Genomic DNA, 26459 nt, shown 5'->3' with positions numbered 1-26459 from the left:
GATTATCCCTGCCACCTTCTGAAACAAAGGAACAATATTGGCTATTCTCCAATCCTCTGGGACCTCCCCTGTAGCCAGTGAGGATACAAAGATTTCCCTCAAGCCCCCAGCAATTTCCTCCCTTACCTCTCTCAGTATTAAGTTTCTTTCGACTTTCCTTGCATTCCACCCTTGTTTCATTGTTCTCAGCCTCCTAGCCTTGACAAATGCTCCCTTTTTTCCTTTTGATTAGGCTCACAATGTCTCTCGTGATCCAAGATTCCCTAAACTTGCCATAGTAATCTTTCATCCTTACAGGAACATGCCAGTCTGGAGTTCCTATCAACTTACGCTTGAAAGCCTCCCACATACCAGATGTTGATTTGCCCTCAAACATGTGCTTCCAATCTACATTCTTTAGTTCCTGCCTAATATTGTTGTAATTAGCCTTCCCCAATTTAGCACCTTCACCTGACAACTGCACTGATCCTTATCCATCAGTCCCGGAAAGCTTACTGAATTGTGATCACTGTTCCCGAGCTGCTCCCCTACTGAGACATCGACCGCCTGGCTATGCTCATTCCCCAATACTAGGTCCAGTATGGCCCCTTTCCTAGATGGACTATCTACATACTGTTTCAAGAAGCCCTCCTGAAAGCTCCTTACAAACTCTGCCCCATCCGAGCCCCAAGCACAAGGTGAGTCCCAATCAATATATAGGAAGTTAAAATCACCCACGACAACAACCCTGTTACTTTTACATCTTGCGAAAATCTGCCAACATATCTGTTCGTCTATCTCCCATTGACTGTTGGGAAGCCTATAGTAAACCCCAAACATTGTGATTGCATCCTTCCTGATCCTGAGCTCTACCCATATTGCCTCGCTGTATGAGCCATCTGAGGTGTCCTCCCGCAATACAGCTGTGATATTCTCCTTAACAAGTAGTGCAACTCCTCCACCCCTTTTACATCCCCTTCTATCCCGCCTGAAAAATCTGTATCCTGGAATGTTGAGCTGCCAATCCTGTCCCTCCCTTAACCAAGTCTCTGTGATAGCAACAACTCATAGTTCCAAGTACTAATCCAAGCTCTAAGTACATCTGCCTTACCTGCTACACAACTTGCATTGAAACAAATGGACTTCAGTCCACCAGATCCACTTTGATCAGCAACCACACCCTGCCTGCTCTTCCTCTGACTCGCACCGACCCTATTCTCTAGCTCCCTTTGAGTCAATTCACCTTTGCTTTGCTTCCCACCCCTGCTGAATCTGTTTAAATCCTCCCGAGTAACACCAGCAAACCTCCCAGCCAGGACTGTCAGGATCATAGGTCATTCACAGAATGAGTACTGGAGGGCAGCCAGTACCACTGGAGCTGTAATTCAGCAAAAGTTAGGCCTTTCAGTGCAGAAAGGGACAAGGTTGGGAATAAAAATAATCAGTGCCCCTCCAGTTTAGATGCAACCTGTCCTACTTGTACAGGTCCCACCTGCCCCAGAAGAGATCTCAATGGTCCAAATATCTGAAATCCTCCCTCCTACACCATTGGTTTAGCCATGTGTTGAGCTGTACTACTATCTTCCTATTTCTCGCCTCACTGGCACTTGACAACAGCCCCTCTGCAGACCACCTTCTGGAAGCAGTGACTGCACTGATGCAAATTTTCCCCACGTCAGCCAATCAGCATCACCACTCTGCAGCCCTCTTCTGGGTCAACATGGGACTCATGCCAGTCTCATCCAGGAACTTCATGCCAATTTTGGACACTGCTTGAAAATCATTGCCCTTATCTTGTACCCAGATCCAACTGTTGTATTCTTCCCAGCAACATGCTGCAATGAGGCAGGAACTTAGAAAGTGCTGGGGCAATATGTTTCCGTGCTGTTAGATCCACAGCCACTGCCATGAAGTGCAAAAGTCCCAAGTGTCTTGCCATTGTGCTCAGTGGGATGTGTTTTCTTGCTTCTTCAAGGAAAAGCAGAATATTGAAGCAAATTTTCATCTTCACTGCAGTGCGAGTAATCTGAGAGATTCAATCACTGGTCCACTTTAAAGCTACCTTCACTCCATTAAAAACAGATCTTCCTCATGGGCATGAAGATGCCAATTTGTTCCTTTATTCTTTTATCCAAATGAAAAAATGGGCACTGTAATGAGTGTGAATATTATGAACAAGCTATCACTTAACTTGGCTCCCTTCAGCTATTTGAAATCTCTCATTCTAAAGGAACTATCACAGAATTAATATCGTCACTGATTTTACAAAATGGCACAATCGTCTTTGGATAAGTTCAGAGCCCAAGTGTTAGTCAGTCATTTGGACCTGGAATTTCCCTTAAACATTTTTGTATCTCAAGCTTAGATCACATCCCATACTCAGGCAGATGGGACTAGTTTAATTGTGAAATCGGCGGCACGGACATGTTGGGCCAAAGGGCCTGTTTCCATGCTGTAAACCTCCATATAACATTGAATCATGGGGGTGTCAGCACAGGAATTATCAGACAACGTTCCACGTGCATACTGCCCCCTTTCTGGAGGGGTTGTACCTCGCAGATGGCGATTGAGACAGGAAACACATTCTGCTGCAGTGCCCTCTGTAGACTGTCAGGATCATAGGCCATTCACAGAATGAGTACTGGAGGGCAGCGAGTACCACTGAGAGTACATCAGTACCACTGGAGCTGTAATTCAGCAAAAGTCAGGCCTTTCAGTGCATAAAGTTGGGAATAAAAATAATCAGAAACCTGTGGTATCAGCTGGACACCAGCACGTTTAATCTTCAGATTGACCAATCTCTTTTTGAACTTTGTTAACATACATTTCTCGACATGCTTCATGGCAAGTCTTTCCTTCAGTCACATCAGGCCTACTTTCTATCCATTAGACCTGCTGCTCAATTTTTCAGTCTCCGAGGTGTGGCTAATCGAAACCCAGTGTAAAATGTTTGCCAATTTTTGCCCTAACCTTATTTACAGCTTAAGAGCCCCTATGTGTGTTTAATCGAGTCTTTCATTTTCAACGGCCACTAAGTATTGTGAAGGTCTGAGGTTTCCCATGAAAGACAAATTCTAATTAAAAATTGATATCTTAAATGAATACATTTGAATTTAGAAGAAATAAAACAGCCTTTACTTTAGTAGCTGTTGGAATTATTAGTCTTTGATCACAAAAATATAATTCTCTATTGTAGGATCATGGGAAAGAAAGGGGGCCATTCAGTCTCTTGAGCATACGAAATTGATTGAAGAGCAACATTTTTTGTCCCATTCTTCCACTCTTGTACCATTTCCTGAAAATTGTCCTCCTCCTAAACTATTTATCCAATTCCCTTATGAAATTCTGTTTTGGATTTGGATTTGTCAGTGTTTTTGGCAGTGTGTTTAAGATCCTAACCCTCAAGAACAATATTTTCCTTTATGATAGCTCTCATTATTTTGCCAGTCTACTTTTGCAATACAGTTATCAACTATATAGCCAATGGTAACAGTGTCGCATTATTTCCTCTTTCTCAGCCTTTCCTGGCTTTATTCAATCCTCCTGAATCTCTGTCTTCCCTAAAGTCTGCCCACATAACTGTCATCCCTCATCCCAGAACCATTCTCATAAGTCTCTTTGGTATCCTCATCAAAGTCTTCACAACTTCCCAAAATGTGATGCCAGAATTGAATTTGTATTTTGTAAGGGTATTGTTGTTTCCATAATCAATGTCTCTAATTATGAAATCCAGGATGTTATGATGCATATCTTTCATACCTTATAATACTCGTCAAACAGTGCCGGTCTGTATCCAGAGGCGTGGTCAAACTCTGGAACTTGGGTCTGTGGGTGTATTTTTGAAAGCCTTAATCTTCACAGCTTCCACCTATATCCATTGCATTCATGTCCACTCAAATACGAGAAACAGCAGGAGAAGTCTGTGCAACCTATTAATATTTTCCAGAGCAATGAATGTATTTTCTTATTCTAACTTTGTGGCTCACTTATGAAAACAAAATGTAAAGCTAACTGTTGAAAATAAAAACGGTAATCTGGCTTTGAAATAATTTTAGACCAAATGGTGTGTACATAAAATGTTTTTTTTTGTATAAAGAGGCTTTAAATGAATTTCTTATAATCCCAAACAAACCCACCTTGCTGTGGGTCTGGAGTCACATGCCAGGCCAGGTAAGGATGGCAGTTTTCTTCCCTAAAGGGCATGATTGAACCAGATGGGTTTTTCCGACAACTGACAGTGGATTCACGGTCATCATTAGTGACTTTGTACCTGAAAAGTGTCCATTGCTTTGCTTCCACATTCGTGTCTGATTCACGACTTGTGCCTCTGCTTCTCAGTATGACTTTGTCGAGCTCCTTGACGGCAGCAGATTGATCACCAGGGAAAAGCGTAGCCTGACTGATTCTGAGCACCGAAGACGGCACATCAGAGCAGTGAGCATCCAAGAGGCCGGCTTCATCCAGTACCTTGACTCAGGAGTCTGGCACCTGGCTTTTTACAATGATGGGAAAACTCCCGAGCATGTGTCCTTTAATACCATTGTCATAGGTAGGCATTGATACTCTTGTGTGTGGATTTGTTGAAGAAAGCATTGGCTCTCGCTGTTACTGACTAATATATAATTTCTTCCTCAAGCTACAAACTATTTTTCCACTGATAGTGGCTGAATCTATCTGAAGATTCCATTCACTAAACGTGAAATAGACCACCAAGCATTTGATCGTTCTAAAAAATTCATTCATGGGATATGGGTGTTACTGGGTGGGCCAGCATTTGTTGCCCACCCCTAGTTGCCCTTGAGAAGGTGACAAGCCGACTTCCTGAACTGACCGTTTGGTGTAGGCACGTTCACAATGCTGTTTTTGATTTTGTCTCAGCGACACTGAAGGAACAGCAATATATTTCCAAGTCAGAATGCTGAGTAGCTTGGAGGAGAACTAGGAGTGGTGTGTCGCCATGTATTTGCGGCCTTTGTCCTTCTAGTTAATCTTGGTTTGATATTTTACAAATGTCACAATGATTACAATTATTTCTTCTCACACTTGTTGACAAGTTCCAATCTAGTACCCAATGAAATTGACTAATGGCAGCAATCAGTGTAATTTTTATTCATTCATGGGATGAGGGCGTCACTGGCTCGACAGCATTTATTGCCCATCCCTAATTGCCCAGAGGGCAGTTAAGAGTGAACCACATTGCTGTGGGTCTGGAGTCACATGTAGGCCAGACCAGGTAAGGATGGCAGTTTCCTTCCCTAAAGGACATTTGTGAACCAGATGGGTTTTTCCAACAATCGACAATGGATTCCTGGTCATCATTAGACTCTTAATTCCAGACATTTATTGAATTCAAATTCAACCATTGTTGTAGCGGGATTTGAACCCGGGTCCCCAGAACAGATGATCTGGTCATGTTCATGTGTTGTTTCTGGGAACTTCCTTTGCATACATTGGCTGCTCTGTTTCTAATATCTGGCCTAATGGCACCCATGTGACCACCTATCTTACTCATATACCAGGAAGGAAACCTGCCATACTTTACTGGTCTGGTCGACATGTGACTCCAGATCCAATGTGGTTTACCAAAAACTGCCCTCTGAACTAGCTGATAAACCACTCCTTTAAAGGGCAATTAGGCATGGGCAATAAATGCCAGCCCAAGCCAAGAAACCCACATCCACAGTGAATAAAATAAAAGTGACGACACTTCAAAAATACTTTTTTGGATGTAAAAGTACTTTAGAACTTCATGAAGCCGTGAGCACTGCTGTGTAAAAGCTAATTCTTTCTTTCTTTAAAGATTGAATTCTGTTTTTATTATTGATACTGCTGTTGTCTGTTGGTTCTGTGGTGCCAACTACATAAGGACAATATTTGGTGTCCCATCATGCCAATTGTCATTAGCCCTGAAGTGGAATCCCTTTCATGTCGAAGGCATTGTAGTTCCTATGGGAGTAAGGTTTGTTTCACCTAACAATGTGTTTTCTCAAAATGCAAATCTCGTGTAATTCTGAAGATTGGATTATTTACAGAGTCTGTAGTGGAGTGTCCACGAAACTGTCATGGAAATGGGGAATGCGTTTCTGGAGCTTGTCACTGTTTCCCAGGATTCTTTGGACCTGATTGTGCAAGAGGTGAGTCAAGATGTTTGTTTAGAATTCCAAATGTTTTGTTAGTCGTTGACAAGGACAGGAGATGGTACACACACAGGAGGTGGAGCCATTTTGGGATTGATGCAAAACAGCCTGAGGTTTTGCCACTGGTTGCAGTGGTACCTTACATTACAACAAGTTCTGATGGCAAGATTTTCTCGGAGTTGGGCCAACTCTGAAGCTGCTTAAAAATAGTAGGTGAGACCCAATTCTAGCAGCTTTCACCAGCTTGGGATAAGGGCACAGGTAGTGAGGAACTCTGCACTCCCTGCCTGCCTGGCTCCATTATGGGCATAGGTGATTCCTAGCCTCTGGTAATTTTATTGGAGTCAGGTCAACTTTTTCAACACTGGTGCTTCACGACCTTTGAAACACTTTGCAGCTGTTTATTGTGTCCTCATAAACATGGACGCCTTGAGTAGGTTTCTACCTATCTGCATGATGCATATTTGGCTGAGAACCCAGACTGATAAACGTATGAGCTCACAAGCAATCTGTTTCGACAAGTGAAGTGAATTGTTTGCTTGAGTGACATCTTTTTGTGCTTATAGTGAATTGCTCTTTCTGTGCTCTTTTACTGTCAATGTCCCAATATTTATTTGGACAGAATTGAGGAGTAAAGTGTTTGAAACATAGAAACTAGATGCAGGAGTGGGCCATTTGGCCCTTCGAGCCTGTTTTACCATTCAGTATGATCATGGTTGATCCTGTACTTCAATGCCGTACTCCTGCTCTCTCCCCATACCCCTTGATGCCTTTAAAATCCAAAATATCATCGCTGTCTTTCTCAAATACACTCCGTGGCTCAGTCTTCATGGCTCTCTCTCATGACAGATTCCACAGGTCGACCAGCATCTGAGTGAAGAAATGGTTCCTCATCTCAATCCGCTGTGATTGACAATTGAATGGTCTGTTTGATTGACACTTTTGTTATGCTATAGAAACAGCCATTAATTTTTTCAAAGATAACGCAGTGTGGAGCTGGAGGAACACAGCAGGCCAGGCAGCATCAGAGTAGCAGGAAGTTGACATTTCAAATCAGGACCCTTCTTCAGAAAATTTTTTCAGAAAGTTTTTTCTAAAACCATTTTTGAATGGGCATTTTCAAAAATTTCAAAACTATTGCAATTATCTGGATTATTCATCCTGTACGTAGTGTGTATTAGACAAATGGCATGGAAGGGACACGCATTAGCACTAAGTTGGCATGGAAAACATGAGGAGCCACAGGGATCCGATTGTGTGAGGGTTGAGGTCTAGAGGACCTGACTGCTTTTATTATGCAGCCTGACTTGACATTGACCCACATCCGTAGCCTGGAATCTACAGCTGAGGTTTGTTGGCCCCTCCATATCCTGCACCCAGCCCTAGAGCGACAATTATGTAATGACAGGGTGTTTTAAATTGGGCTGGTCTCCCAAAATTTCCCAATCCAGCTACCCACCTCAGGGAATGCAGCCTAGAAGCCTCGATAACATACTTAATAAAAATCTGCAAGAACTGCAGATGCTATAAATCAGAAACACAAACAGAAATTGCTGGAGAAGCTCAGCACGTCTGGCAGCATCTGTGGAGAGAAGTCAGTTAACATTTCACGTCCAGTAACCCTTCCTCAGAACTTGTTTTCTTGGCGCTTATAGTTGGTAAATATATTTATCGAAGGTCGAACCAATTCAGTATCATTGAGAACTGCTGCAACACATTACAGAAAACATTGTGGGGTTCTTTGATAAAAAGAAAATTTAAGATTTGCACACTTTATTGCTGTTTTATTCCCGACCTGGTTCTAATATGCTCTCATTTCTTTTGTGCAGCAACATGTCCAATATTATGTAGCGGTAATGGCCAGTATTCCAAGGGACGTTGCCTTTGTTACAGTGGCTGGAAAGGAACGGAGTGTGATGTCCCCTCAACCCAGTGCATAGACCCTTTGTGTGGAGCACATGGCGTCTGCATCATGGGCTCCTGTGTTTGTAACTCAGGTTACAAAGGAGAAATGTGTGAGCAAGGTACGGCACAATAGAATGGCAGCAAAAGGCAGAGCACTGTTTTGTTGGAAATCAATTCAAAGTGGCTCGACATGCTGAGACATTAAGATGGAGCTTCTGATCAGTGTTATTCATCAATGACATCTTAATGCGCTTCTATTATATCTTGTGTGCAGGTGTTAACCTATTAAGCTTGAATGCTTTTTTTTCTAACAATGCAGCAAATTATGCGGTATTATTAGTGCACTGTAGTTGGATACAGACTTCTCGGATTTGCACGTTCCATCCTACTGTATTTAAGTCACTTATATGATGAAGTAGATTCTCACCAATAGTTGCCTAACCAACATGATGTCTGTTATTGTCTATCTACCACAGAAGACTCTTAGATATTGTCACTCAAATATTCACTCGATCATGAGAATGTGTTGAGACTTGGCACTAAGAGTTTTTTTTTGTGTTCAGAAAGGACACTGCATAAATCAACTCCCTGAAAATTCACTTAAATTCGCCAGTATTTCTAGGAGTAATGTGCAAAAACATTGACATATTTTAATGGAAACATCATCCTTTTTAGTTGTCAGAAGCTGTTAAGTTGGTTGAATTATAGATGCAGCCATTTTATAATTAGCCTATGATTTTTGTCAGTGATAACAGAGTTGAGCTTGGCTTAAAAAAAAGGTGTTTCTTTATTTCTCCACAAGGACATGAGTTGTCTCACAAACGCATTTATTGCTGCTCTCCTCACCTTACAACAAATAAGAAGACATGAGCTAATTTTGTAAAAGGTTTCCCTGAAACATGTTTATAGTGCAATCAAATGATGGAAGGACTTTGATTACTCACAGCCATTTGACAAGATGCTGCACACGACAAGTGTGGGAAGTAGCACATGAACCTGGATGATGGATTGACAGCTAATGGGAAGCAGAGAACAGAGATAAACAGGTCCTTTTCAGGTTGACAAGTTGTAACTGGTGGAGTGCCAGAGGGATCTGTGCGAGGTCCTCTTTGCTCTACAATCTATAGCAATGATTTGGATGACGGAACTAAATGTATGGTAGCTGAATTTGTTGACCATACAAAGATCAGTAGGAAAGTAAGCAGTGAAGAGGAGATAGAGAGTCTGCAAAAGGATATAGATAGGTTAAATAAGTGACACAAAGTTGGAACAGATGAATTATAATGAGAAGAAATGTTAATAAAAACTTGGCCCCTTCGGCAGAAAGAGCAAAAAATAACAGTATGTTATTTTAGTGGAGAATGGTACCAGGACTCTGAGTATCCAAGTACATGAATCACAAAGTTAGCATACAGGTACAGCAAGTAATTAGGAGGGTTAAATAACTCCATAGAGGCCAGTATCCCATCACCAAGTCATCCTTTATTTACATGTGGAGAGTCCTTGACACCGGTCTGGCTTCCTCAGAGCCAGCTCTCAGAGTGAACAGAACTGCTGACACTCCTGTTTACATCTGTCAGCCAGGGCTCCCTGATTGGATCAGATTAACAGCCCCAATTTCTAAGCATTTGAGTGGGTGTTTAAGAGATTTACTGGAACGGTACCATGAATGATGGTCTTTAGTTATCTGGGAAGGCTGAGATGCTGGCATTGTTCTCCATGGAACAGAGACGGTTAAGAGAACGTTTATTAGAGATGTTCAAAATTAATAAAGGAAATATGGACAAGCTGTTTCCTGTGAGCACAAGATCAATAATCAAAGGACCAGGATTTCTGGAATTGGTGAGAAAAGCAGAAACAACGCAAGGAGATATTCTTTTGTATAATGAATTATGATTGATCTGGAGTGCACTACCTGAAAGTGTGATTCAATTGGAACATTCAAAGGAGAATTGACTGTCCACTTGAAGGGGGAAAATATGCAAAGCTGTTGGGGAAGATCAGGAGAGTGGGGTTGATTAATCAATTACAAAGAGCATTTAACCTTGGACTGATTTGCAAACTTTGGTGAAAATGTCAATCACTGATTTGACTTTGGTTGGACTAAGAAAAGAAGGTGGTTGGATGCAGCCTATTATCAGGCCTCTCCAGAAACTAATGCCCAGCCAACTCGATTGTATTATCTTACCTGATGTATTAACTTCTTCTCGAGTGCTGCTGACTCTTTGTTTCCAAACAGGATTGAAACACTGTACATAGAACAGTACAGCACAGGAATGGACCCTTCGGCCCACAATGTTGTGCCGAACATAATGCCAAATAAAACTAATCCCTTCTGCCTGTCCTTGATCCATATCCCTTCACCCCTTGCATAGTGTTATAAAGTGTTGTTGAATAAGGTTGGGATTCTCCGCCCTTCTTGTCCAAGCCCAAATCAAACAAAGTCAGTGCCAGGCAGAAAGAGTCTCAAATAGTGTTTTGTATCATGTTGTGGCGGTCAGACACAATGTCTGTTCAAAATGGCGAGTCTTGAAGCTTGTCAGAGGAAAGTGCTGTACACTCTCTAATCCCGAGGTGAGGGTGTGAAAGTTTCCTTGTGCTTCAGCGCTCTGATGTTGAGAGCAACTACACTTGTCAGGGTTGGTACCAGTTCAGCAAACCTCTGCCACTTGCTAATAAATAAGGTCAAGGTGGTCAGGTCCATTAGAATGGAGGGGAATCATTGCCACTGCATCAGGAATGGCAACAGTTGCTACCTTCCTACTCCATGTGGGGAATCTTCCCTGAAGGTGGAAATGCATCAGAGAACTGAACTGGTGCAACTCCCCAGTATTTTCCTGCCCCATGCACCTCCAACCACTTTGTCCAAGCAGCCAAGAAAATCAGTCTTAATGTACTCGCTGGACTAGGGTAGTCACTGCAGTGACAAAGCATTCTGCTCGGCCTTAACTTAAACAGTGAGGCTCGAAAGCCACATACCTTGGAGGAACCTGAAATATCAAGTAGCAATTATGATATCTTTGTCTGATAGCTAAAGCTTCTTGTTTAAATTATTCTGATCTGAAACCCAGATCATAAAATGTTACACTGAATTAATGTACATTGAAGGAGCATTGAGCCATTAGTTAAATTATAATGGGCACCTTCCCAGAAACTTGGCATTGTCCCTCTGTTCCCTGTGTGCCCATTGGTACGTAGCAGGGATGTGCAAGGCTGTTGCCCAGACTTAATCATTACACTATTCTTTCTGAGGCAAGCTCCTTCTATAATCTTCATCCCTCATACTTTCGCTGAGTCGATTGATTTTGCTTATGACACCCACAGCTTCTTAAGAACTGCCTGCAAAAGAACTGCTACATTGACCATGTATAAGCAGGTAAGGCCTCTTTTGCTGAGAGAATGGCTGTCAACTGTGTGACATTTATTAAAGATATTCATCTCTGTCAGGATCAATTTATGTCAAACGCTAGGATGCTATTAACAACTCATTATAAAGCAGAAGCGCAACACTTAGCCACAATTGAGCCCTAGGCGTCATCTGGATAATTTTGACACACTGTAAGTATCTAGCTGTTTTCCTGGAGTGTTCATTGTGCCAAATGTTGAAAAGTAACTTCCCCAGACTGTTTTCCAAATGGAAACCTTCAAACCCATATCTAAAAGCATGTGTCTTTTCATTCCAAAGCTCATTTGTTTAGTCCAGTTGCTGGTTTATATTGGGACAAACATTATAGAAAGATTAATGGGTAGCTGAGAGTAATTACAATGCAGTAATGTAATCAGAGTTCAGACGTTGCCATAAACTAAACCGCATGTTGGTTTTAATTGTCTTGTCAACATAATGTTGCTACCTGGTAATTAGAATCATAGAGTTGTATGGCACGAAAACAGACCCTCGTCCAACTCGCCCGTGCCAACCAGACATCTCAATCTGACCTTGTCTCATTTGCCAGCATTTGGCCAATGTCCCTCTAAACCCTTCCTTTTCATTTACCTTTTGTCTTTTAAATGTTGTAAATATACTTGCCTCGACCACTTCCTCTGGCAGCTCATTCCATACACGCAGCACCCTCTACATGAAAAAGTTAGCCCACAGGTCTTTTTTAAACCTTTCCCCTGTCACCTTAAACCTGTGTCGTCTAGTTTTGGACTCTTCCACCCGAGAAAAATTCACCCTATCCATTCCCCTAATGATTTTATAAACCTCTATAAGGTCATCCCTCAACCCTGAGGCTCCTGGGAAAATAGCCCAGGCCTATTCACCTCCCCTTTTAACTCAAACCCTCCAGTAAATCTTTTTTTCACACCCTCTCAAGCTTAATAGCATCATTCCTATACAACTGTACATAATATTATAAAAGTGGCCGAACCAATGTCCTGCACAGCTGCAACATGGTGTCCCAACTCTTATACTCAAAGTTCTGACCAATGAAGGCAAGCGTGCCAAACACCTTCTTCACCACCCTGTCTACCTGTGATGCCATTTTCAAGTAACTATGCATCTGCACTCCCAGGTCTTTTTGTTCGACCACACTCCCCAACCCCTACTATTAACTGTAAATCCTGCCCTAGTTTGCCTTACCAAAATGCAACACCTCACATTTATCTAAATTAAACTCCATCTGCCACTCCTCAGCCCATTGGCCCATCTGATCAAGGAACTGTTTGTGCTCTTAGATAATATTCTTTACTGTCCATACATCAGCTAGTTTGGTGTCATCTGCAAACATAGTAGCCATGCCTCCTACGTTCACATCCAAATCATTCATGTAAATTACAAAAAGCAATGGATCCAGCACCGATCCTTGTGGCACACCGCTGGTCACAGGCCTCCAGTCTGAAAAGCAACCCTCCAACTCTACCCTTCGTTTCCTACTTTCAAGCCAATTTTGTATTCAGTTGGCTAGCTCCTACTGGATCCCATGTGATCTAACCTTACTAACCAGTCTACCATACAGAACCTTGACAAACACTTTGCTGAAGTCCATATAGACAATGTCTTCCACTCTGCCTTCATCAGTCCGCTTTGTCACCTCTTCAAAAACTCAATCAAGTTCATGAGACATGATTTCCCATGCACAAAGCCATATTGACTATCTCTAATCAGGCCTCACCTTTCCAAATGCATTTAAATCCTTCCATTCACAATCCCCTCCAACAACTTCCCCACCACTGGTGTAAAGCTCACCAGTCTGTAGTTCCCTGGCTTTTCTTTACAGCTTTTCTTAAATAATGGCACTACATTAGCCAATCTCCAGTCTTCCAGTACTTCAGCCGTAGCTGTTGATGATACAGATATCTCAGCAAGGGCCCAGCAGTCTCTTCCCTAACTTCCCACAATGTTCTAGGAAACATCCAATCAAGTCCTGGAATTTATCTATCTTTATGAGCTTTAAGATCTCCAGCACCTCCTTCTCTGTAAAATGGACCCTTTTCAAGATATCACTATTTATTTTCTCAAGTTCCCTAGCTTCCAATAAATACTGACGCAAAATATTTATTTAAGATCGCACTCATCTCCTGTGGTTCCACACATTGACAACCGTGGAGTTATCTGCTGTTTTCTTATGCAATATACTGTAAATTTTATGGAATAACATTTTTTATTGCAATGTCCACTATTGTAAAGCCATAATCATCAGCAGACCTGCTTACTGTTTTGTTGATGAAGTTCCAAAAGCATGATTAACCAATGGGATATTATTGCTTTTGGCTTATTGCAGAATAACCTGTCGTTGAATTACTAAGTAATTCTCTGACTGGTATCCACCATGTAATCATCAAGGGGCTTGAAGTCTCAAGTTAATAGTATCGAATAATTTGTTTAAGGCCGGGGTAAATTTTCTCTCTTTCTAAGTCTGGCCTCACAAACCTTTCTCTGAGGTCACGAAAACATATGGCGGTTTCAGTTTTGCAAAGACATTTAAATATTAAGGCACTGCAGACCTAATAATGAGATTGGCTCATGTTTAAAATACAGCATCAGTCAGTAAATGCCAGCTATTTTTATCTTTGCAGCTTGTCATTTTGATAAGTTCAAAGTAAACCATCTGATGATCTCTATCTAAACGTATCTCTTTATATCTTTTTGTAGCAGCACTGTTAATAACTCGAATAAAAATGAAAAAGAAAGAATTTCTGATTAAATGTCTGTAGAAATTTCAAGATAAGGCATTGAGCATCCTGATGGCTAGAGGTTCCAACCTGAGTCTGCAGTTGGGTGTGTTTGGAAACTGTTCAGCTCTTTGTAAATAAACATGTGTACCAAAAAATAACAGCAGCTACAATGAACAGGAAGAACTGGCGAGAAATGTTGGAAATGTGAAATCGTGTCGGTTAGCATTAGATCCATTGGCATCAATAAAAAGGTTTATACCTAAAGGTCGAACATTTCTTTTTATAAATACTGACAGACCTCATCTTTTATATTCAGCAACTCAAGTGGTGCTTCCTCCCTTTTGCCCTTCGTAGAAAGTTCCTCCATGGAGAGTTCCATTACCCATACAAAAGATAATGCTGTTCATATCACAGGTATCTTGCAACCATACATGAAAGAAGCACACCTGTCATGTACAAATGCTTACCGCTCATCTAAAGGAACTTAAGCAGAATAGAATGGAACTGTTGTTCTGCTCTAGTGGCCATGTCAAGAATGGTCCCATATAGCAAGATGTCTTATCAGTCACAGATATGGTAGGACCCACTGACTGTCAGCTTTTATTCATGAAATCAACCAAAATAGTTTAGAGCCAAAATGTGTTGTTGTAAGGGGTAGGAATTAAGCATTGTTTAAACCTTTATCATTATAAACACTGAGGCTTTTTCAATGAGGCAAGAATTAGTTGAAGCACCCATCTCTAAGATACCACTGATCAGTCCCTTTTTCCAAGCTCCCTTCTTTTCACCGAGATAAATTTTGCACCCTGGATATGTGCCAAGATAAGAATTGGCTTGCAATTTTTAAAAAAGGTGATGTTCAGAGCTTGTGGCAGTTTATTAGCTTCCAGTTATTTGCAGGTCAGTCATTGAGAGGGTTAGAGATATCCGTAACAAAAACAGAAGTTGCTTTAAAAGCTCAGCAGGTCTGGCAGCATCTGTGAAAAAAATAATCAGTTAACGTTTCGGGTCCGGTGACCCTTCCTCAGAAATATCTGTGTTGACCATGGTGGAAAAGAGGCATGGCAAGTAAGTGGAATGAATGGATATTTACAGACAGTTCTGGATACTTTGAAATGCAGACATTTTTGATCTGGAAATTTAAATTGAACACTTTCTACAAACTGTTGCCAATCCGCAATACCAATTTTAAACCTTGTCAATAAGTGGAAAATTTCTTCTGTAAGAGCAACAGTTTGCATCAAATAGTTGAAAAACAGGAGCGAGACTGCGATTTGATCCAAACTCACTTGCCTGAACTAAACAGACATGGGATTGCAACGCGTTCTGCTATTGTGTCATCGTGCTTATCTCTTTCAAAAGACAGGGTTTGCAAATAATAGGAAGGGTTTCCCTTCCTGCCCTTGAAGTGAAACCAAGTACTGAAGGAAGTCAGCACTCTTTGAGTAATGTTCTTCACTTTGAGATGATAAAACAATGGGAAGATATTGATGCTTTTCCACATCGCAGAATAAAGAATTGCCTCAGTCAAGTGTATTGATACTCTGCTATCATGGACTGTAGTCCTTCAGTGGGTAGGAATAACTGACAAGATAGCTGATGCTGGTAAATTATGATGACAATTGGTCAGTTTTTTTGTTCTTTCTGTCATAATCATGGTATCGAGGAGGAAGCTGTGAAAGATCAGTTCATTTTTCAACTGTAAAATCCAATTTCTCTATCTCAGAAATATTGATTTTATTGATCTTTGCTCATACAGTAAAGCAATTAGTCCTGAAGAGATTAAATTTTCAGGTCGTTGACCCTACAAGCGTAAAATTTTATTGAGTCAAATTGTTAAATTAGATCTCATCATCTAAAGCACATTAAAGTGAATTAGAGGGCCAGGCCTTGCAAGTCTTTGCTGTTGCTCATCTTCTTAGTCCAAAGAATGATTTCTTTTTCTCTTGCAGCGGACTGCTTCGATCCAGCCTGTTCGAACCACGGTGTCTGTATCCACGGGGAATGCCACTGCAGTCCAGGATGGAGCGGTGCAAACTGTGAAAACTCGAAAACTAAGTGTCCCGATCAGTGCTCTGGTCACGGGACCTACCTTCAGGAGAGTGGTTCCTGCACTTGTGATCCCAATTGGACAGGCACAGACTGCTCAGTGGGTGAGTAGACAGAGGATACCCTACAAATCATTCCATAAGTGGCGAAATATCGAGAGCCTTCATTCCCCAAGGCTCTAATGCAGCAGCACACTTAGCGACCTACACTGCAACCTGGTGATTTCTTTTGACATCAACAGATTGATTACCACAGCAAAATCTAACTTTAATTTTAATGGCCTGACCTGATTAAAGAATTCTGTCTTTTTGCAGGCCATTTCTTTTTATGGTGCACAAGCAAGAAACTTCCTCACAGAAATAGCAGCCAGCTAGCAGCACAATTAATGTTCTTTCAATGTGTAAGCTTCACAGTACAGATATCCCTATGAGTTCCCTCAGTAGCTCCAAATTACTATAGATGCAGGAGCCTGTGCTGAAAATAAAAAATGCTGGAACTCACAGCGGGTCAGGCAGTAACCATGGAGAGAGAGCAAGCGAACATTTGGAGTCTAGATGAAGCTTCATCAGAGCTCCAGCATTTTTTGTTTTCCACTCAGTACGTCATTCAATTTGATTTGAACAAAGGTCTCAAGGCATTTCTCTAATGACTATTTTTAGTGGCTCTTGGGACTTGAGCATCTCAAATATTTATTGCCCATCCCTTTTTGCCCATGAGAAGGTGGATGAATTCGGCACCTCATCAAGGAGGAAAAAATATTCAGCTTGACCACTGTCCAGTGAGCCTTGCTGAAAACGGAGAGAGTCAGGACTGGGACTCGGTACAGTGGTTGCATGTTTTCCTGTTGAATCATAGAATCCCTACAGTGTGGGAACAGGCCCTTCAGCCCAACAAGTCCACACTGAACCTCAGAGCATCCCACCCAGACCCATCCCCCTCTAATCTACACATCCCTGAACATTATGGGCAATTTAGCATGGCCAATGCACCTAACCTGCACATCTTTGGACTGTGGGAGGAAACCAGAGCAAACCCACACAGACACAGGGAGAATGTGCAAACTCCACACAAACAGACACCCAAGGCTGGATTCAAACCTGGGTCCCTGGTGCTGTGAGGCAGCAGTGCTAACCACTGTGCCACTATGGTTCTGTGGACTGCCTGTAGTCAAAAGTCCGCCCACATTGCAGCTCACTATTTAGCCAGGATGCTTAAAGACATCTCCTGCCTATAATACTGTCCACCAACAGAACATTTTCTGGGGAAAGGAAGAGTAAAAATAACACAGATTTTCCTTTCTCCTTGTTAACATTAATGCTGCAATCTGACAACTTTGTGCCTGTAAACATTCCTAGCTTACCAGCTAGGTGTTTCTGACAATGTCACCTTAAGTATGCACACTTTGTACTCACCGTTTTCAATTCTCTGCATGCTGCTGAATCTATCAAAATTCCAACATGGAGAAAAATCTGAATCTTATCTCCAATTCTGTATTCTTTCAAAGCAGCTTTCTCTCATTAAATTTCAGCAGATGATGGCAATATCCAGGAAGTGGACAACTGGAGTATTTATTTCCACCTTCAGTCCTTTTTCCCTTCTCCTGCATGTTTAATAAAGTTTCCATCAAGATGAAGTCATCAAAGGTGCACATTCTTGTTAGTTGTTAGCTGTGGCTCAGTTGGTGGCACTTATACATCTGAGTCACTATGTTGTTAGTTCAAGCCTCGTTTCAGAGACTTCACCGTTGTCTTGAAGCTGTGGTTTAGAACTACACAAGTGCTGTTGTTGGGGTGAAATGTTAAACCGAGTCTCTGTCTGTCCTGAAAAATTTCTAAAGAAGACCAGGGGAGTTATCCCCTCTTCCCTGTCCAACATTTCATCCCCAGTCAATATCTTTAAAATAGATTTCCTGATCACTATCACATTGCCGTTTGTGAGGGTCATTTTTGTACTAGTAATTGTACTTGTGGTTAAATTTGACTGCTACATTTTTTTATATTACAGCAGTGACTACACTTCCAAAGCGGGGATAAAATAGTTTGGGATAACCTGAACCCCTCTTTCCTTCACAAGGCCTTAGCCTGCAGTTCACGGCATGTAGAATCATAGAAATTTACAATACAGCAGGCCATTCAACCCATCGTGCCTGTACTTGCTCTCACCTAGCTGGTCCCATTGTCCAGCCCTATCTCCATAGCCCTCTAAATTCATCACTTTCAAATATCTATCCAGCTCTTCATTGAAACCTCCTTTGAAATCTGCCTCCTCATTGAAACCTCCCTTGAAATCTGCCTCCCAGCCAGTGCATTACAAATCCTAACAACTCTCTGAGTAAAAATGTTTTTCCTCATTTCACTCTTGGCTGTCATGCTGACAATCTTACAATTGTGGCCCCTAGTTATGGATGTGCCAATTAGTGGAAACAGAATGTTCTTCTTTACCCTGTCAAAATTGTTCATAATTTTGAACACTTCAATAAGGTTCTTAATCTTCTATGCTCCAAGGAGAATAAACCTCAATTTCACTAATCTTGGATCTAAAATCCCTTATTCCTGGCATCATTCTAGTAAGTCTCCTTTGCACTCACTTCCAGTCTTTAATATCCTTCTGCAAATAATGTGCCCAGAAATGAACACAATATTCCAAATGTGTTCTGACGAATTATTTGTGTATTTCCTTAACATGCTCAACACATTCCATTTTGAAGAGGAAGACACTGTGTCAAGTTCTTCCCAGTAATTTGCAGGATGAAGCAGAGTAACCTGGCCTCTCTCTAAGCTGTTGGCCATGGTATCATTGGGAAGAATCTGCTTTCAGGTCATGCTGGCTGTTGAAGTCTTGACTGGTCAGTAGAAGCGATAGTGGAGGAAAAAGCAGCTTTGAAATCCGCTGAATTGTAAAATTACACGCTTTAAAAATTTTTCTCCATGGTAGGATGTGATGGCTTTTAAAAAATGTTACACACAAAGATAAAGGAAATTGGTGAAGGGGAATAACTGCAACAGAAAAAAACACATTACTGAGCCCAAAAATGTTTAGCAGATCCCAGCACTCTTAATTAATGGAAAAAATGTCAATTAATCATAATGCTGCTTGTTCAGGTGTCAGCGTGATAAGGTTTTGGCAGTGAAAAAAATTAATTGGTAATTTGAATGAAAGACAGAAACTGAATATGTACAGTGTAAATTTTCAAGCTAACCACGGGGGATCGTCAGTTAAAAAATTATTTTGCACATGCTTCTTTTAGGAAGAAGCTCCAAACAACTTGGATTATGATTGGTGCATGCTTTATATTGACATTGATTTTCTTCATTTGGCCCACCTTGCTTCTTTCTGTGTTGAGTTGTTTGTTACTTCATTCCAGGTTTTATTAGTATAATTTACAGTGTTTTCGTGTCACTGATGTGCACTGGCAGAAAATAAGAGTTTTTGGAGTTCTGCACATAGTCAGTAAATTAGGTGATAATTTAACGTAAGGCAATGCGTTGAATTTGCTACATCAGCCAAAAGCAATCCTACTTGGACTGGAGACTTTGCACTAAGTTGCCTGTTGAGTTCTCATGCTTGAATTTTGACAGTGTTTGTTAGATTTCTATGTTGAGCTTTCTCACATAAGATAATTTGAGTGGTAAACAATGAGGTAGGGATCGTTTTAAGGAGTAAGACCAAAAGACGTAGAAGAAGGCCATTCAACCTGTTGAGTCTGCTTCTCCATTCAATGGGATTGGCTGATCTGTTAATCCTCAACTCTCACTTTCCTGCCTTTTCCCTATAACCATTGATTCCCTTACTGATTAAAAATCTGTCTCTCAGGCTTAGATATACTTAACAATACAGCCTTTACAGCCCTCTGTGATAGAGAACTCCACAGATTCACTACCCACTGAGAGAAGAAATTCCTCCTCTTCTCTGTTTTAAATGCGACCCCTTACTCTGAAATTATACCTTCTGGTCTTAGACTGTCCCACAAAGAGAAATAACCTCTCTGCATCGATCCTGTCAAGTCCTCAAAGAATCAAATATGTATCAATAAAGTTTCCTCCCATTCTCCTCAATTTCAATGAGTACAAGCCCAACCTTCTCAACCTCTCAAACCATGGATCAATTGAGTTAACCTTCTCTGGACTGCCTGCAATGACAGTCAATATTTACTTAGATAAGGGGACCAGAACTGTTTACAATATTCCCATTTCTGAAGAAGGGTCTAGGCCCGAAACGTCAGCCTTCCTGCTCCTCTGATGCTACTTGGCCTGCTGTGTTCATCCAGCTCTACACCTTGTTATCTACAATATTCCTGGTGTGGTCTGGTTAGTGCCTTGTATAGTTTTAGCAGGCCCTCCCAACTTTTGTACTCTATTCCCTTTAAAATACAGACCAACAGTTCATTTGCCTTCCCTATTTCCCACTAAACTTGTTCATGCACACAGGCCCTCAAATCCCTCTGTGCTGCGTCTTTTTGCAGTCTTTTCCATTTAAATAATATTCAGCTCCTCCCAAAATTAATAAAATCATATTGTTCCACATTATATTCCATTTACGAAGTTTTTGTCCACCCACTTAATGTGTCTATGTCGCTATGCAGACCCTGTGTCATCCTCACTACTTGCCTTCCCACCTATTTTTGTGTCATCTGAAGACTTGGTGATGATACATTCGTGTGCGTCTTTAATAATAATTGTAAATAATTGTAACCGCAGCACTGATTCCTGTGGAATTGCATTAGTTACAAGTTGCAATCCTGAAAATGGCCCCTTATTCCAACTCTCTGTATGCTATTAGTGAACGGACCCTCCACCCGTGCCAAAATCTGCCCCTCAAAACCATGGGCCCTTAACTTAGTAAAGTGACTAACATTAGTAGGTAGTAGTTAATGAGTAACCTTAAATCGACATAAGTCCACACATCAGGTTAATCGATCACCTTTCGGAAATTAAAATACGTTACATCTCCTGGTTCCCTTTTATCTGTAGATGTAGAGACTGTAGAGTAGCTTATTACTGATTTTATAAATGAGGCTGTTTTTTATTTTCAATTCACTCACGGGACGTGGGTGTCACTGTCAGGCCAGCATTTATTGCCTGTCCGTGGTTGCCCTTGAGAAGGTGGTGGTGAGTTGCCTTTTTGAACCACTGCAGTCCATGTGCTGTAGGTTGACCCACAGTACCCCTTAAGATGGGAATTCCAGGATTTTGACCCACTGACAATGAAGGGACGGCGACATATTTCCAAGTCAGGATGGCGAGTGGACTGGAGGGGAACTTGCAGGTGGTGGTGTTCTCATGTATCTGCTGCCCTTGTCCTTCTAGACAGAAGTAGTCTGAGGGTCTTTGCTGAATTTCTGCAGTGCACCTTGTATTTGGAATCAAAGAATGCAATCCTGAGTCCACACAGTATAATCAGGGTTGAGTCGGAGGGAATTGTGAAAAAACAGCTGAGTTGATCCTGGAAGCTGGATAGGCTCTGACTGGGTTAAATTCGAAGGAAGGAATCATTAGGCACAATCTGCTCACCAGAAGATAAATGCAGCAAATGGTACAATAGATGCTTACGCAATGTTTAGTCACAGTGCAACAGTAACAGTGGTAACATAAGAGAACAAATGCATCTCTGTAGATTTCACCACCAATCAAATGTGAACAATTGCAGCCAATGACTAATTGCCAGTCATTTTGTGTAGTAATATCTTCATTATACGGCTCCCTTTGAATGCATCAGGAAAGCAATGATGGGAACAAGTTAATGAATGTGTTACTCTGAACCAATCTAGCCATCAATTTTGTCCTGAATCTCATTTTTCATGTTAAGGTTTGAAAGAGAATCTGCTGTTGCCATGGGAGGGGTCCTGGCCTCTGCTAGATGGGTGGGTTCAGTTTTAAAAGGCTTGTTGATTCTGTACATGCCAAATGAAAGTATATATAAGTGCGCCCTTTAGCAGTGATCAGTCACACTACCTCTCCATCATGGCACTAGTAAGATGCACCAGTCTTCCATGATGAAATAGATGCTGCCAAAACATCATTTGATCTTTGCACAGAAGACTGGCTATTAATTAGTTGCACAATTTCACTTCAATTAAATGAACTTCAATTAATAAGTTGATAGTGAAGATTGACACAGCCGTGCTTGAAGGTGGTGTGTTAAAGGCTGATAAACACCTTGGTGCTAATGAAAAATTGACTAGATTGATTCACAGGAGAAACAAGACTCGCGGTTAAAAAAAAACTTTTCCTCGCAAAGCTGAGTTAATATTTTGCTGCATCGAGGTTAATCGGCCCATCCAGGGTCCTTTAATTGAAAGCTCGATTCAGAAGAGAGCTGAGCATGGATAAAGAAATCCTTGAAACGAGCACAATGAACAGACAAGATGGTCCCCAGCATTGAAACAGGTAGCAACTGATAAAGCTGTGACAAATCCCAATTGTAATGGATAGATTTTTCTGATCATTGTTTGAAATAATGAAGGACTGCAGCTGGTTTTTGTTCAAAGTGTTCTTTTAAACCATTCAGTTAGACTTTGTGTCTACTTTTATTGCTCCCTGACAACTCCATATTGTAGTACAGTTTTCCCAGCATAAGGCAGGGGGGCAGGGATGCCGGGGGGATGGAGAGGGCAGTGGGCTGGAGATGGCACGGGTAGATGATTTGGTTTGTATGCTAAACTGATAATACCAACCAGCAAGTTTAAAATGACTGGCCACTTCTGACTGGTTTACTTGAGTGTCCATTGCAGTAGGACCCCAAGTCTGCTGGTTTCAAGAACCATATGGGGGTGAGGGACCTGCCTAGCAATGAGAGGCTGTTGCTCAAGAATATAAGTTCTCTCACGAATTGAAAATCCATTGCACTTCTCATCACAAGCGTAGTGTCCAACCCCCTCCCTTCACCAATAAAGATTGTGATGGTGGACCCACCAGGATTGGGTTCCACGCTGTCCACCAGCCAGGGACCAAGCAGACACTCGTGCTCCAATGTTCCTGCCCCCGTCTTTGTGGGGCTTTCAGAAGAACAGGTGCCTGCCAAATGCAGAAAGAAGCCTCACTGCACTCTTCACATCAGCATTCGAGGGAATCTGCAGGGCCCTTTGGGCCCACCTAGTGGTAAATTCTTGGCAACAGGCCACTACATGTTTCTGACCCTCAGATTACAACTGAACAGATTATAAGCTTTGACTTCAAGTTCTTCAGATAGGGTAAGGATCAGGAGGCATTGGCACACAGTATGGGTTGTATGAAAACGTATGTTATTCGGAAAGCTGTGTGCGCGAACAGTTGCTCAGAAATTTGACATCCTTCTCACTCACTCACACTCTCTGTAGTTGCCAGGTCCAGTTGGGGTGTGGGGGGTGCATGTTGATGGTGTGATTCAGAAAGTGATGGGGCAAGGGGACCTGAACTTACTGATTGGGAGCAGTATGTTATTTATGGGCCCAGGGCCAACATTGCTGGTTCCTATGGCTGCACCAAGGTGAAAGCTACCCATCTACTGAGCAATTCAGAGCCGGTAAAGTACAACTTGGTGTCGCATCATTCCTCAGCTTCACCTGTTTGTCAATGCAATTTGCATGTGTGACCCTGAAGGCTACATAGGATTACAATGTCTACACTTCAGGTTCCTTATGCTTTCTTTACTTAGACAGTTGGCTAATGAAATGCAAATAATTCCGCTTTTTAAATATTCAACTGGTGTTGAACCACCAGCAGCGAAACATACAGGGCACTGCCTGTCTTCCTGGCACATGATACAAGGCCTACTTGCTACACCTGTCCTCTGACCCCACCTTCTAAGATCTAGCTCAGCTCATCTGAGGAGAGCTGTTGGCCAGTTAGATGCCAAAAGGGCTGCTGTCTGTACAACACCCTCCTGAAGCCTAGGCTGACAGATGGATTCCAGCCACAGGGATGTGATGGCAGGAAGGGATTCACAGGGTGCGGTAATGAAACGTCTGCAAACTAACGAACCAGCTTGACAAGCCAACCAACCACAGCATCCACAACCTGAGCTACAAATCTACTCAAGAACCTTGGCTCAAGGACACTTCTGCGAAACAGCAGCCTGGATCGGCGCATGGAAATGGTGCGGGAGCCATTGGATCTGGTGAGCTGTCGTCGAGCAGGCCTCTGATCTGCAAGAAAATGCTGTCTGTGCTTGGACAGGGCTGGGAGCTTTCGACAGTTCAGCCAGCAGTGTCACTTTGAGTGGTCATCTCCTGCATTCCACACAAACAACTTTACAACACAACTGGAGAGCAATTGAAGAAGACTTTCCCCATTTGATGAGCTGTGCCCCCAGCAACAGTGCAGTTGGTGCAGGTATTCAGCATCACCAGCCTGGACCCAAATCTCTTTGGGAACAGAGATAGTAGGAACTGCAGATGCTGGAGAATCTGAGGTAACAAGGTGTAGAGCTGGATGAACACAGCAGGCCAAGCAGCATCAGAGGAACAGGAAGGCTGACGGAAGAAGGGTCTAGGACCGAAACTGTGTTCATCCAGCTCTACACCTTGTTATCTCTTTGGGAACAATTATTTCATCTAAATTAGCCCTTCATCCCAAACTGCTAACAGTTAAAATTCTGATTACCATCTCCTTCCAGTAATTCTTTGCCTTATTAAGTACTCCCAGCTACTAACACTGATATGTACAGAACCTGACATTGCAGCTTTCTGCAGCTCCTCCAGAAATAACATATGAACATTCAAAATAGAAGCAAAAGTAGGCCATTCAGCACCTTCATGCCTGCTCCACCATTTGGTAAGATTATGGCTGACCTGTTTCTGTTCCAAACTCCACATCTCCATCTATCCCCAATGATCTTTGATTCTCTAATGTAACAGGAACCTATCTACCTCCTATTTAATCATCCTGCTTCCAGCATTTGGAGCAGAGTTGCAATTGCACAGCCCTCTTAGAGAAGTAAACAATCCTCATCTTGAATGTCCGCTGTAAGATGCATGGCCACTCAGAGGTTCCTCATTTGCATGTCAAATTGCTGTGCATTACCATTTTTAAAAAAAATTTTTCATGGGATGAGGGCATCAGTAGCTAGGCCAGCATTTATTATTCATTCCTAATTGCCCAGTTAAGAGTCAACCACATTGCTGTGAGTCTGGAGTCACATGTAGGCCAGACCAGGTATTAGTGAATCAGATGGGTTTTTCTGGCAATCAACAATGGATTCACTGTCATCATTATCTTTTTTTGAAACTAAATTCAAATCCCACTATCTGATGTGGCAGTATTCAAACCGAAGGGTCTAGGCCCAAAACGTCAGCCTTCCTGCTCCTCTGATGCTGTTTGGCCTGCTGTGTTCATCCAGCTCTACACCTTGTTATCTCTTTCCCCAGAACATTACCTGGGTGTCTGGATTAATAGTCCAGTGTTAATACCACGAGGCCATCCTCTCTCCATGGGAACTTCCACATGAAGTCATAACTGTCTGAAAAAAGCGTCAGCTATTTTAAAATTGTGCCCTCTCGTTCTGGACTCAATTGCAAGAGGAAACATCCTTCAAACGGCTACTTTTGTGAAGATCATTCAGGATTTTATAAACTTCAGTCAAACTCTCTCTCTTCTACACATTGGAAACAAGCCCTGACTGAAGTTTTGCGGAATATTCCCCACTTGCCTGGATGAGTGCAGCTCTGACAACACACAAGAAGCTTGACTCCATCCAAGACAAAGCAGCCCCACTTGATTGGCTCCCCATTGACAAACATTCACTCCTGCAAAACTGTGGCAGCAATGTGTGCCATCTGCAAAATTCACTGCAGCAACTCACCAAGGCTGTTCTGACAACACCTTCCAAACGCACAACCTCTACCATCTCAAAGGACAAGGGATAACAGAAGCATGCCAACATGGCCCACCCACATTTTCCCCTCCCCAAGTGACACCCCATCCGAACATGGTGCTTTAGCATTGTTCCTCAGACTGAAAGCTTGATGCTTTTTCCCTCACAGCACTGTCCATGGCCCTCCACCCTATAGCAACGATTCAACGGGGGCAGCTAACCATCATCTTCACCTGGGCTAATTAGGTATGGGCAATAAATGCTGGCCTTATCAGCAACACCAACATCCCCTGAACAAATGGGGTAAAAGAAAACTTAGAGATTCACCCTCACTCTCAGATAAGATGCAGCAGCTGCTAGGCAAATTGTCCAGAACCTCAAACAGTCGCTGATGTTTAGAATACAACCAAAGAATCCGTTGTGTGTTTATGCCAGGTCTTTACAAAAGCTCCAAATGTAAGCACATAATTGCTTTTTAAAAAA

General features: G+C 42.0%; 1 protein-coding gene across 1 annotated transcript in view; it reads left to right on the top strand.

Moving 5' to 3' along the window:
• Positions 1-26459, top strand: part of LOC109932135 (teneurin-3) — a 793882-nt gene that overhangs the window by 631989 nt on the left and 135434 nt on the right. The window contains exons 12-15 of the mRNA XM_048594011.1: positions 4318-4528; positions 6012-6113; positions 7946-8140; positions 16091-16291. Coding sequence (XP_048449968.1) covers positions 4318-4528; positions 6012-6113; positions 7946-8140; positions 16091-16291 — 709 coding nt within the window. The remainder of the gene's footprint in view (positions 1-4317; positions 4529-6011; positions 6114-7945; positions 8141-16090; positions 16292-26459) is intronic.

This window comes from Rhincodon typus, chromosome 3 (assembly GCF_021869965.1).
Source record: "Rhincodon typus isolate 14 chromosome 3, sRhiTyp1.1, whole genome shotgun sequence".
Taxonomy (NCBI): domain Eukaryota; kingdom Metazoa; phylum Chordata; class Chondrichthyes; order Orectolobiformes; family Rhincodontidae; genus Rhincodon; species Rhincodon typus.
The sequence above is the reverse complement of the archived record's forward strand: the minus strand, read 5'-3'. Positions and strand labels throughout refer to the sequence as shown.